The 14,199-nt window shown below is 37.5% G+C and overlaps 1 protein-coding gene across 1 annotated transcript; it reads left to right on the forward strand.

The window, feature by feature from the left end:
• The first annotated feature begins 6,313 nt into the window (after positions 1-6,313).
• LOC102879808 (olfactory receptor 7D4) lies at positions 6,314-7,252 on the forward strand. The gene has a single exon (XM_006905908.1). The coding sequence runs from the start codon at positions 6,314-6,316 to the stop codon at positions 7,250-7,252; it is 939 nt and encodes a 312-aa protein (XP_006905970.1).
• Positions 7,253-14,199: the final 6,947 nt, after the last annotated feature.

Here is a 14,199-nt window from a genome sequence, read left to right on the forward strand (position 1 = left end):
GTTTTCAATTTCATTTATTTCTGCTCTAATTTTGATGATTTCTTTCCTTCTGCTGACTTTAGGCTTCATTTGTTCTTCCTTTTCTAGTATTTTAAGATGAAGCATTAGGTTGTTTATTTGGGCTCGTTCTTGTTTTTGGAGGTAGGCTTGTAGTGATATGAACTTTCCTCTTATGACTGCTTTTGCCATGTCCTGAAAGTTTTGATATTTTGTACTATCATTATCTTTCGTTTCTATGTATCTTTTGATCTCTCAGTTATTCTGAGAGATTCTCCCAGTTATTCTTCAGTAGCATGTTGTTTAATCTTCATGTATTTATGGTTCTTCCTGCTTTCTTTTTGCAGTTGATCTCTAGTTTCAAAGCATTTAAATGAGAGAATATGGTTGGTATGATTTCAACTCTCTTATATTTGTTGAGGCTATCTCTGTGTCCCAGTATGTGACTGATTCTTGAGAATGTTCCACGTGCACTAGAGAAGAATGTATAAGTAGATGTTTTGAGATGGAAGGCTCTGTAAATGTCAATTATGTCCAATTGGTCTAATATGTCGTTTAAGGATGTTATTTCCTTATTGATTTTCTATTTGAAGATCTGTGCATATCTGACAGTGGGGTATTTAGATCCCCTACTAAGATAGTGTTTTGGTCTGTTTCTCCCTTTAGTTCTGTTAGTCATTGCTTTACATATTTCAGGGCTCCCTGATTGGGAGCATAGATATTAATAAGTGTCATGTCTTCTTGGCACATTATGAAGTATCCTTCAGTATCTTTCTTTACCTTTTTTATTTTGAAGTCTATTTTGTCTGATGTTAGTACTGCTAATTCCACTTTTCTCTGAATGCCATTTGCTTGAAATATCATTTTCCACCCTTTGAGTCAATAATTTTCTTTGGAGCTGAGATGTGTCTACTGGAGGCAGCATATGATTGGGTTTTGTTTTTTGATCCATTCTGCAACTCTGTGCCTTTTTATTGGTGAGTTCATTCCATTTTCATTTAGGATGAATATTGAAATATGAGGTCTTCTTATAGCCATTTTATCTTTTGCTTTCTGGTAACTCAGTGTTTCCATTGATTCCTTGTCCTTGTGTCTCTGTTTTCTTTATTTTGTTTGTCTTTTTTGGGTTTTCCCTCTGGTTCTTCTTTTTTTATGTTATATACTTTATTTCTGAATCTTTGGTGTGTTGTTGCCATTATGAATATATAAAGGATATATACAATCATCCATTTTCTTCTGTGGTGCCTTATCTACATTTGCCTTTGTGAATTTGGATCCTCAAATCCTGCCCTTTTCAGTCCTTGTTATCTCAATTTGTCCCTATGTATGCTAAAGGCAATTCTCCCTTTTTCAGTCATTGTTGTCTCGATTTGTCCCTATGTATGCTGAACATTCATGACTATCTTGCTATAGCAATTCTTTTCTTATTATTTAAGCTTATAATGTCCTGTTCTTAGTAACAGTTGCACTCCTCTGCTTCTATTTGCCTGATAGTCACTTTTCTCCTAATTATGTATTTTTTGTTTTGTTTATTTATTTTGTTTTAGGTGAGGTGACCTCTTTCAGTATTTCCTGTAGTGCAGGTCTCGTAGTGAAGAATTCTCTCAATTTTTATATGTCTGGAAAAGTCTTAATTTCTCCTTCATATCTAAAGGAGAGCTTAGCTGGATATATTATTCTAGGCTGGTAGTTCCTTTCACTTAATAGTTTAAATATTTGATTCCATTCCTTTCTGGCTTGTGAGGTTTGCGCTGAGAAGTCTGAGTATAATCTAATAGGTTTACCTTTATATGTTACCATTTTTTTCTCACAGGCTGCCTTGAGAATTCCGTCGTTGTCACTGATTTTTGATAACTTTAATGCAATGTGTGTTGGTGAAGGCAATTTTGGGTTGAGATAATTGGGTGTTCTGTTGACTTCTTGAATTCCAAGCTCCAGCTCATTCCTTAGATTTGGGAAATTCTCATCAACTATTGGTCTGAAAATGCTTTCTAGTCCCTACTCCTTTTCCTCGCCTTCAATAATGCCCATTACTGTTATGTTTCCTCTCCTGATGGTATCAGCTAGTTCTTGTATTTCTTTTTCATTATTTTTCATTCTTCGTTTTCTCCTTTCTTTCTTCTGATGCATTTCTAGATTTCTGTCTTCGATATCACTGATCCTTTCCTCCATTTGGTCAACTCTATTTCCGAAACTTGCTATTTCATTTTTCAACTCTTGCAGTGTGTTCTTTATCTCCACCAGTTCTATTTGGTTCTTTTTGAGGGTTTCAATCTCCTTGCTCTGCTCATCTAGTTGTTTTTTCAATTCCTGAAATGGTTGATATGATCTGTTTTCGATCTCATTGAGTTTTTTCAGAAGTATCATCCTGAATTCTCTGTCATTTTAGTCACATATTGTTATGCCTGTAAGCTTATTTTCTGGAGATTTTTCTTTCTTTATGAAATGTCTTGTCACCTTGGTTGTTCATGGATTATTTCTCCACCTGGGGATTAATGGAAGTGTATTATGCTGTTTTCCAGAAAGAAGGTTTATTATATAAAGGTCTGACTGTAGTCTGTTGCAAAGAAGGCACTTTTCTTTTGGTGTCCAGTAGGTGGTGTCTAAACCTCTTAAATCCCTGATTTATATAATGCCTTATAGTACCTGTGGTAGCCCTTATGTGCAGATCCCACATTCAGACGTGCTGGTGTGCAATGTGGGTGTTTTCTGTTGAGTTTTAGACATTCAATTTATTGTTGTTTCAAGGGGAGAGATTTGGGGATGTCTCTCACTCCGCCATGTTTTCTGTTGAAATGTGGCTCATAGCACTGGTCGCACGCTGGGAATTGAAATGTAGCTTACAGGGCTGGCCGCTTTTGCTGCAATTGGAAAGGCCACTCACAACAATGGCCACCCAGCTGTGAATACTTGGTCCTGAAACACTCGGAGCTGAGCTTGGCAGCAAGCCAATAACAGTGCCCTAGGCAGTCTGCAGTTCGAGTGGGGCAGGGTCTCAGAGAGACAGTGGTAGTCAGATCAATACATCCTCAGTCTTGCTGTAAATTTGGTAACTGTTGTGAGTTCCCGCATAAGACCCAGGTCATAGCAAGACCAGCTGCTGTCTGAGACTGACCCACAGGCCCTAGATATCTACCCAAGTTCATAATGGCAGCAGTGATCTGCCTATCCCTACAGATGAAGTGCAGCTCACAGCACTGTTTGTCCGCTGGGAATTGAAATGTAGCTTACAGGGCTGACCGCTTTTGCTGTGATTGGAAAGGCCACTCACAACGATGGCCACCCAGCTGTGAACATTTGGTCCTGAATCACTCAGAGCTGAGCTTGTCAGCAAGCCAATAATACTTGCCCCGAGCAGTCTGCAGGTTGGGTGGGGCATGGTCTCAGAGAGACAGTGGCTGGAAATGTGGTAACTGTTGTAAGTTCTCGCAGATGACCCAAATCACAGCAAGACCCACTGCTGTCTGGGACTGGCCCACAAGTCCCTGGTATCTGCCTAAGATCATGTTGGTAGCAATGATCTGCCTGACCTTATCTCTGAAATGGGGCTCACAGAGATGGCTGCTTTTGCTGGGATTAGAAATGCTGCTCACAACAATGGTCGCCTCACTGTGAATACTTCACTCTGAATTACTCAGCTCAGGGCTTGGCAGCCAACTATGAACAATTGCTCCCGGCAGTCTGTGGGTTAAGCAGGGCGGGCTGATGGCCTCAGACAAGGTGGGCTGATGGCCTCCTAATGGCTCTGTGGGAGGGGTCTGCACAATCAAGTTGGCTGGTCTGTAGGGGGGCTGGACTAAGGCACAATGGTGGCTGCCTTTCCAGCCTTCTTTCTGACTCCAGGTAATGGAGACTTTTTCAGAATGAATCCCGCACAAGCCTCAGACCCACCGCCAATGTCCCCGGTGAGTGTCCGCGGGTCAGAAAACCTTTGCGTGGGTCCTTCAAAGGGACCATCTAGGGGCTCAGTTGCCTTCCATCGCACCCAGACGGCCAGAATCCCCTCTGGTTTCTACAGTCAGAGTTATTGGAATCTCTTCTTGCCTGGGCTGGGAGCCCCCAGATGTGACCAGGACCGCCCCCCCAACCCTTCAAGAGAGCCTCTGCAGCCTTGCTCTTCCTCCTGGTGATCCTCCACCGCCCACGGGTGTGTGTCCAGCCTGATTCAGGACTTTGCCCCTCCTACCAGCTTCGATGTGGCTCCTTTATATTATTAGATGTAGGTGTTATATCAGCTGGTCAGGTGATTCTCCATATTGATTATTTTATAATTTGGTTGTAATTTCAATGCGGTCCTGGGAAGAGACGAATCCTTCTTTTACATAATCTGCCATCTTCCCCTTCTCCTCAGAAGGCATTTATTTTTTAAAATCACACAAAGAAACAAGTAAGCAGAGAATTAGGTACCAATTTGAGCCAGTCACTCGCACCTGTGCAATGAAGGCTCTAACAACCTTCAACTCACCTGAGCCTCATTATCTCAATACTTTTTTTGACAATTACTGTGCTGATTTTTAATATGTGTCTTTCCTCAAGAGCTCATGCACATGAACATATACTCTCATACGAGCTTTGTATTTTATTTTAATGGTTTTGTGATTTTTGTTTCTCCCTCTTATCTATGTAGTCCACATGCTTTTCCCACTCCTTGAAAGAATCTGCCTGGCAGGCAGTATCTGGAAGAGGAGCCATAGAGATTTTCATTAATTAGAAGTGCTGCATGGCAGTCAAAGAAGTAACAGATCTGTTGTGTTAATAATGATCAGAAACCCATCTTTGATGGCTTTTCCAGTTTAAGAAGAATATTGATCAATGAGAGCCATGCAAGACAGATTTGTTATGTTAAGAACAGAAGCTCACATTTATCAAGTGTCCACTGTATGTCACAAGAACCACACTAGAAAATTACATGCATCATCTCATTTAAATAACTCATTAGTCTTACAATGTAGAAAGTAACCATTCTCATTATTGAGGGCAAGTATCTGCAGCTAAGAGAGATTAAAAGACTTTGTCAAGATTACACAGATAAGAAATTGGTGAACCATTTTATTCTAAGGAGTCTCACTCAAGATCCCATTTTCTGAATCTCAAGTCTATACTGCACTTTGGGAGACTTATATGTCAAAGATCATTGTAATTAAGAAAGTAGGTTAGTAATAATAATAATAGCTATAACTTATAGAGATCCTACTGTGCACAAAGGCATTTTTTAAAAATTAAGTTTGTTGGGGTATCATTGGTGAATACAATTATATAATTTTCAGGTGTAGATTATAATTTGACATCTGTATATTCTTTTGTGTTTACCACTCAAAGTCCAGTTTTCTTCAGCTACCACATATTTGACCCCCTTAACCTAACTACCTCCCAATGCCCTCACTAGTAACCACTAGTGTATAGTCCTCTGGTAACCACTAGTCTACAGTCCATGTCCATGAGTCTCTGTTTGTCCTGCTCATTTGTTGCTTTTAGGTTTGTATCCCACATATAAGTGATATGTGATTTTCAACTTTTTCTGTCTTGCTTATTTCACTTAGCATGATTATCTCAAGGTCCATCTATGTTTTGAAATGGCTGCATTTCATCTCTTCTTATGGCTGAGTAATATTCCATTGTATATATGTACCACAGCTTCTTTAGCCAATCATCTATCGTAGGACACTTTGGTTGCTTCCATGTCCTGGCCACTGTGAATAATGCTGCTATGAACATCAGTGTGCAAATATCTTTTTGGATATGGGTTTTCAAGTCTTTGGAGTAAATACCCAGTAGAGGGATTGCTGGATCATATGGTAGATCAATTAGTTTACAAAAGCATTTTTAATTTTCCCAAAGAAGGTAATAGCAGTTACCATGTTTTTAGAAATAAAATAAGGCACTTGAGAGTTGACTGTCACATCAATGGGAAACATCAGATCATAGAATTAAGGTTGTTTGAGCTGAGAATCCAGGAAGTAATATCAACTATAGAGCTATTTGAATGAAGGAAGTGTAGAGATTATCCAATAAAAGACATTAAATGTCTTCAATTATTTTGGAAGGTTCATATCATAGAAGAAATTGATTTAAGTAGAATTAGAACTAGTGAGTAGGAGACCAAAAGGGATTTCTAATAAATTTAAAACAGGCTAATTACATTAAACATGAAAATAGCTATCATTTGTCTGAGTGAATCACTGTCATTGAAAGTACTAATTGAGGGTGAAGGATGACCTGCAAAGCTGGAGTGAGAAGGTGATAACTAGGTGATGTGCCAGTTGGCAGTTCACTAAACATCGCTTTTGTCACTTTCTTGAGCAAACACACCAGCTACATGGAAGCCGGAAACCACACAGAAGTATCAGAATTCCTCCTCCTGGGTCTCTCAGATGATCCTGAACTGCAGCCTCTCCTTTTTGGAGTGTTACTGTCTATGTACCTGGTCACCGTGCTTGGGAACCTTCTCATCATCCTGGTCATCATCTCTGACTCCCACCTTCACACCCCCATGTACTTCTTCCTGTCCAACCTGTCCTTTGTTGACATCTGTTTCACCTCCACCACTGTCCCAAAGATGCTGGTGAACATCCAGACACAGAGCAAAACCATCTCCTACATTGGATGCCTCATTCAGCTATATTTTTTTATGATTTTTGCTGGAATGGATGGTTTCCTTCTGACTGTGATGGCCTATGACCGATTTGTAGCCATCTGTCACCCCCTGCACTACACGGTCATCATGAACCCACGCCTGTGTGGCCTTCTGGTTCTGTTGTCTTGGTCTATCATATTCTGGGTCTCTTTGCTTCATATTCTACTGATGAGGCAGCTGACTTTTTGTGTAGGCACTGAAATTCCACACTTCTTCTGTGAAATTACTCAGATTCTCAAAGTGGCTTGCTCTGACACCCTCATCAATAACATCTTCTTATATGTGACCACTGCCCTACTTGGTGTGTTTCCTCTCGCTGGAATCCTCTTCTCTTACTCTCAGATTGTCTCCTCCTTAATGAGAATGTCCTCTGCAGGGAGAAAACGTAAAGCATTTGCCACCTGTGGGTCTCATCTCTCTGTGGTCTCCTTGTACTATGGGACTAGCCTGGGGGTCTATCTCAGTTCTGCTGTGACCCATTCTTCCCTAAGAAACTCAGTTGCCTCAGTGATGTACACAGTGGTCACCCCCATGTTGAACCCCTTCATTTATAGCTTGAGGAACAAGGATGTGAAGGGGGCCTTGGGAAAGCTCCTTAGCCAAGGAGCCCCTTGTCTGTGATGGGTCACTCACCTTAGAACTAAGTGAAGATTGTAGTCTCTAAAGTTTTGATTTTGTGCCACTTTCCAGAATGTCTTTACAGGATGAAAACTCTGTTCACTCTTTGTGGGAGCTGACATAATGTAAGTTTTATTAGAGGTATTTTCTTCTCTGTGTTACATCTCCTCTGTCCAACCCATGTTCCATGCTCCTTGCTCCTTATAATAAAGTAATTACACATGAATCCTTGGCTCAGTGTCTTCTTCAGGGGAACCAAAACTAAGGTTATAAAGATTGTGAAGGTTATCAAACAATATCGCAGATGGAACTAAGGACTTTTGGGAGAGGGGAAAGAAAGAAGAATCAGGTAGTAGGTGTATATATAGTAAGATCTTCAAATTACTGAAAAACCATAATTTGTTATTGAGGAAAAATATACTCGATGTGGATTCAATTCACTTTGATTCCATTGAGTTTAATCCAATGTGTATTTATTGCTCACTGTATACAAATTGAAGAGAGAACCAAAAATAGAAGCATGATTGCAACAAAGTGGTATTACAAATCTGTATGTAACAAAGACTGCTGAAAACAAAGGTAAATGTTTTCTCTACACCTTGAGTTAATTACAGAGAAAACTTTAAAATTTTTATTTCACAGATTTATTGAGGTATAACTCAGATACTCTGCCATTTACCCATTGAAAGTTAAATTCAGTAATTCAATTAAATTTATAGAGTCATGCAAACATCACCACAATTCAGTTTTTGAACATTTCAATCATCACCCACAGTTCCCTTGTGCTCATTTGCCTTTAATGTCCGCTCCCACCTCAGGCAACCACTTATCTGCTTTTTGTCTTTATAAATTGGCCTTTTCTAGATGTATCAGTGGAATCATACAGTATTATACCTTTTGTATCTGGCATAATCTTTTGTATTTTAGCATAATGATCTTTTAGAGTTATTCATGTAGAAAACATATATTAGTATATTTTGTCCCCTATAATTGCAGAATAATATTCAAATGTATGAATACTATATGGTTGTACCATATGTTTTTTAATCCATTTACCAGGTGATAGCTATTTGGATATTCCAGTCTGGGGTTATTATGACTGATGCTATTATTAACATTTGTATACATGTCTCTGTGTTGACCTGTGTTTTCATTTCATTGGGGTGATAAGTTGAAGTGTAATTACTGGGTCATATAATAAATTTGTTTAAACTTTAAGAAACTGCCAGACTGAGAAAAGGACACACAAAGACATAGAGAACAAGGCCATGTAAAGACCAAGGGGGAGACTGGAGTGATGCAGCCATAAGCCAAAAAAGGTCAAGAACTGCCCATATCCACCAGAAGATGGAAGAAGGGGGTGGAGCAGATCCTCTTTCAAAGCCAACCCTGCTGACACCCTGATTTCAGACTTCTTGTCTCCTAAATTGTGAGAGAATAAAAGAAAAAAGAAAAGAAACTCATCAAGCTGTTTTTCAAAGTGGCTGTACCTATTACATTCCCACCAGTAATGAATGGAAGTTCCAGGTTCCCATATCTCCACCAACATTTGGAATTAAGGGACAACTTCTAATGGGAGAATATACTTGAGCATTAAGTAACAAACAATCAGTAGAAATTTAACTGGAGAATGGGTTTGGGTAGAAAGTAAAGAGGATAGGAGAGTGGGAACTAGAGGAAGACAGAACCATATGTACATAAGCAGGGAGATATTCAACAGGAAGGCATTTCAGGAGAATATTTGGAATTATGACTAATTTATTAGAAATAAGCCTAGATATGTAGATGGAGGACAGACTATTGTCTACTTTGACATAGTGAGGATTTTAAACGCAATTGATCACCAGGGCCATGCCATAACCACAGGTATAATATGAAAAATTTAGGATTGCTGCGAATGGGAGAAATTGGAGGCAGAGGGCACAGTTAGGTGGCTGTTGAAGTAGTCCAGGGGAAGAGATAATGGGACTTGACTACTCAGTGGCAATAAGACAGAGAGATTTGAATAGAGAGGTTTATTCATTTCCTATTGCTGCTATAACAAATTACCATAACTCTAGTGGCTTAAAATGACACAAATTTATTACCTTACAACTCCGGAGGTCAGAAGTCTAACATGTATCAGCAGGGCTACTTTTTTCTGGAATTTCTTGAGGAGAATCTGTTTCTTTGCCTTTCGCAAATTCTAAAGGCCCCCTGCATTCTTTAGCTTATGGTGCCTTCCTCAAAGTCACCTTCTTCAGAGTCAACAGTATAACATCTTCAAATCTCTCTCTAGCCCTCCTTACTTAACTCTATTATAAGGACCCTTGTAATTACATTGAGTCCACCCAGATAATTCAGGATAACCTCATCTGAAGATCCTTGATTTAATTACACCTTCAAAGAGCCTTTACCATCTAAAGTACACATTCACATATTCTGGAAAATGGTACACAAACGTCTTGGGAGGTTATTTTTCAGCTCAGCATGGGAGATGTGTGTGAGTTAGAATTTAGGGGAAAGGGAAGGAGAACAATTAATAGAAGGAAGGCATTTTTATTGGTGCAGATAAGCTAATGTAGTGACATGAATTCCAAACAATGTTTTTAATTTTCAAGCTGAGTTCCGTAGTCATATCTGCTTTCTTGTTATCTCTGAAAATAATTTTTTAGAACACAGTGTTGCTTTAGGCTCTGTCCAAAGGTTATTTTAGCCCTGTTTTAACATTCAGAGGTTTGATGCATAAGACGTGTAAGGCAGTTCCTCTAGGATGGCAGCTCTGACTCCATTTTAAAGTGGCTCCATTTACGTTTTACATCACTAAAGACTGCATGAATGGAATCTGGAAGACACTAATGAAGTTCATCCTTCAACTGGCTGTTGAAGAAGTAACCCATGGATATCAACCACAACCTCAAGACCAATTACTGATACAAAAGCTGCAGTAGTTTTATGTTTTCTCTTTGTTTATTATATGTATATTCTTGTTTACATGCGTATGTTTATATAACTACGATTTGATTCTATCTCCTTCCCGTTTTTATTCTATATACAAGTTCTTAGAAGTTAACATTGCAATTTAGTCTTTAGAAAACAGAATATCCAGTTAGACTGTGACAAAATTTGAGGGATTAAATTTTTTCACTATGTCTTAATCAATCATTCAAGCACTAAGTGCAAAATGTCCTCTAGTAAATCAACAGATGAAGGAATAACCATTTAGTAATTAAAATTCTCTTAATTTTACCTTCTATAAAAGTCTCGAATAATTTCATTTATTTTCTTTTCCTAATAATAATTAAATTATATGTTACCATCATGTTTTAAAACTTATTCATCATGAGCTTCTGTGCTGAGTCCATGCATTCATTCTCACATTTCCTGAAGAGCATTCTCAAACTAGGAGTTTAGATATTGTACTTAAGTAGATTAAAATTATTCCCTTGCTTGAAATATTTCATAAGTTTCCCATGACCTTAGAATATAGTCCAGAGTATATAATTCCTCTGGTTCTGCTCCTACTGTCCAAATTACCTCTCACCACTTTCTGGTTCTGCTCTGCTTCAGCCAAGTCTTTCCTCAGCTTAAGAAATACATTAAGCTCTCAACTGCTCTGGTATTTTGCTCACAAAGTTCCCTTCATCTGAAATGTTCTCATTCACTCTACACTTGCCCTAGCTCAACAACCTGACTAGCTAAATCATATCCATGCTTTCATTTTCAACTTACATATCAACCCCTCTAAATACATCTCTCCTTCTCCCATCCTCCGCCGGCCATATTAAGCCATTATTATGTCCAGGTAGCAATCTTCCTAGTAGTCATTTAAAATATGGCTTTCTAAATAGACTGTAAGGCTCATAATGGAAGTACTATCTCTGCTTTGATGGCCATTGTTGCCCTCTCCCTGGCACATAGCCTAGCTCATTAAAGTAACTCAATGATCATCTGTGGATTGTCAAAAAAATTGCCATTCTCCACAAAAATGTTACAGTACAGCCATGCACAAATTGAAGTCACACGAGATAGAACTACAATATAAAAAGCAAACAGGAATCACATAAAATGTCTGTGCACAACCGAATACATGTGCATATTTTTACTCAGGAAGAAAGTGAATGAATGGTCTTTTAAAAACAAGTGTCTTGCAAGTTCAACCTAAAATGTGTTCCTTATGTTTTTCCAGAATAATTTTGAAACATAGTTTGAAGTTAATTCAGAAACTACCAAATGGCACAAGATCTATGGAAGAAATTTATATATCCAGAAAAATTAAATACGTATTTGCCTTTAGACCTAGAATACCAACTTAAAAATCTTGCTCTGAAAATGCACCTCTGCAACTGTGAAACAATATATAGAGATCACTGCTACTTACTGAGGGATGCTAGAAAAATTGTTAGAAAGATTGCTGGGGAACAAGATATTCTGAGTGTCAGAACATCATCCCACATATGAAAAAGAAAAAGTTTATCTTTAAAAGAAAGGGCTCTGTGATCCCTACCTTAGGTAATCAAACATAGAATCACTAATAGAAGGATGATATAAATCTGTACCTTCCTGATGAAATGCAATTTTTACCTACAAAGTAGTTTGTAAATAATCTTTTGAAGCCTCTAGACTAAGAGTTGGCAAAGTATGATGTACAGGCATGTTTTCATAAATAAAATTTTATGGGAAAATAGCCATAACCATTTTCTTACTAAGATCTATGACTCTTTTCCCCATACAAAGGTAGAACTAACTAATTCGAGACTTTACAGCCTGCACAGCATAAAGTACTTCCTATTTGGCCCTTTTCAAAAAGGAAAGTTCACCAACTGCTGTTCGGGACCCACTGGCCAGTTGACAGGAAATACAAGAAATGAAGTAAACTTTTCAACACACTATAAAAATAAAATCAGAAATATCAAAATGTTCAAATAAATAACCTGCATTTACACCTCAAGAAACTATTAAAGGAAAAACAAATGAAGTCCAAAGATAGTGGAAGGAAGGAAATAACATCAGAATGGAAATAAATGAAAGACTAAAAAGACAATAGCAAAGATCAACAAAATAGCTATTTTCTTGAAAAAATAAACAAAAAATAAACAAAGCTTTAGCTAGAGTTACCAAGAAAAAAAGAGGACTCAAATAAAATTAAATATGAAAAGAGATCTTACAACCATTGCCACAGAAATAAAAAGGATCATAAGAGACAACTAAATCAGTTGTTTTCTACACACTGGTAACAAACTACCAGAAAGAAAAACTAAGAAAACAATTCCGCTTTTAATTGCATTGGAAAAAATAAAATACTGAGGAATAAATTTAGCCAAGTAGGTGTAAGACCTATACACTGAAAACTTTAAGAAACTGATGAAAGAAATTAAGAAAACACAAATAAATAGAAAGATATTTTGTGCTCATGGATTGAAAGAATTATTGTTAAAATATCCCTACTACCCATGTCAATATAAAGATTCAATCAATCCCTATCAAAATTCCAGTGGAATTTTCACAGAAATTGAACAAAAAAATCCAAAAATTTGTATGGAACCATGAAAGACTGCGAATAACCAAAACAATTTTGGAAAAAACAAAGCTTAGGAAATCATCCTGTCTAATTTAAATCACAAACGTATAGTAATCAAAGCAACATGGTATTTACACACTTCCACCTAACACATAGATCAATGGAATTTAAGAAAGATTCTGGAAATAAACCCTCACAACTATGGTCAATTAATTTATAACAATGGAGCCAAGAATGTACAATGGGGGCAAGGACATCTTTTCAACAAATGGTGTTGGGGAAACTGGACAGCAACATGCAAAAGAATAAAACTGGACCATTATCTTATACATACAAAAATTAACTCAGAATAGATTAAAGTTGAATGTAAGACCTGAAGTCATAAAATTCCAAGGAAGAAAACACAGGTAGTAAGCTCTTTGACATTTGTCTTGGAGATGATTTTTTGGATTTGACACCAAAAACAAAGGTGACTAGATAATAATAATAATAATCATCATCATCATCATCATCATCATAATAATAATAATAAAGTGGGACTATAGCAAACCAAAAAACTTCTAACAGTGAAGGACACCATCAACAAAACGAAAAGATAACCTACAGCATGAGAGAACATTTTTGTAAACCATATATCTGATAAGAGGTTAATATCCACAATATATAAAGAACTTATATAATTCAATAGCAAAAAAAACCAAATTGGTTAAAAAAATGAGCAATGTTCTGAATAGACATTTTTTTCAACTAAAATATACAGATGGCTAACAGGCATATGAAAAGGTGCTCGACATTTCTACTTGTAAGAGAAATGCAGATCAAAACTAAAATAAGCTATCACTTCATACCTGTTAGGATGGCTGGTATCAGAGACAAGAAATAACAAGTGTTGGGAAGGATGTAGAGGAAAGGTATCTTCCTGCACTGTTAGTGGGGATGTAAAATGGTGCAATCACTATGAAAAACAGAATGAAGTTTCCTCAAAAAATTAAATAGAACTATTGTATTTCTAACCACTTCACTTTTGGGCATTTATCTGAAGAAAACAAAATCACTAACTTGAAAAGATATGCGCCTCCATTCATTGCAGCATTATTTATAATAGCCAAGATATGGAAGCAACCTAAGTGCCCATAGATAAATGGATAAAGAAAATGTTACACACTTGCGCGCGCACACACACACACTGGTATATTATTCAGCCATAAAAAAGAAGGAAATCTTGCCATTCGTAATAACATGAATGGACCTTAGGGTATTATGCTAAGTAAAGTCAGAGAAAGAAAAATACCATATGATCTTACTTACACTGAAACCTAAAACCAACCAACCAACTAGAGCACATGAATATAGGGAAAAGATTAGTGGCTGTCAGAGGCGAGAGGTGGGGTGGGAGAAATGTGTGAAGGTAGTCAAAATGTACAAACTTCCAGTTATAAAATAAGTCCTG

The sequence above is a fragment of the Pteropus alecto genome, unplaced genomic scaffold (genome assembly GCF_000325575.1).
Source record: "Pteropus alecto unplaced genomic scaffold, ASM32557v1 scaffold761, whole genome shotgun sequence".
NCBI classification, from domain to species: Eukaryota; Metazoa; Chordata; class Mammalia; order Chiroptera; family Pteropodidae; genus Pteropus; species Pteropus alecto.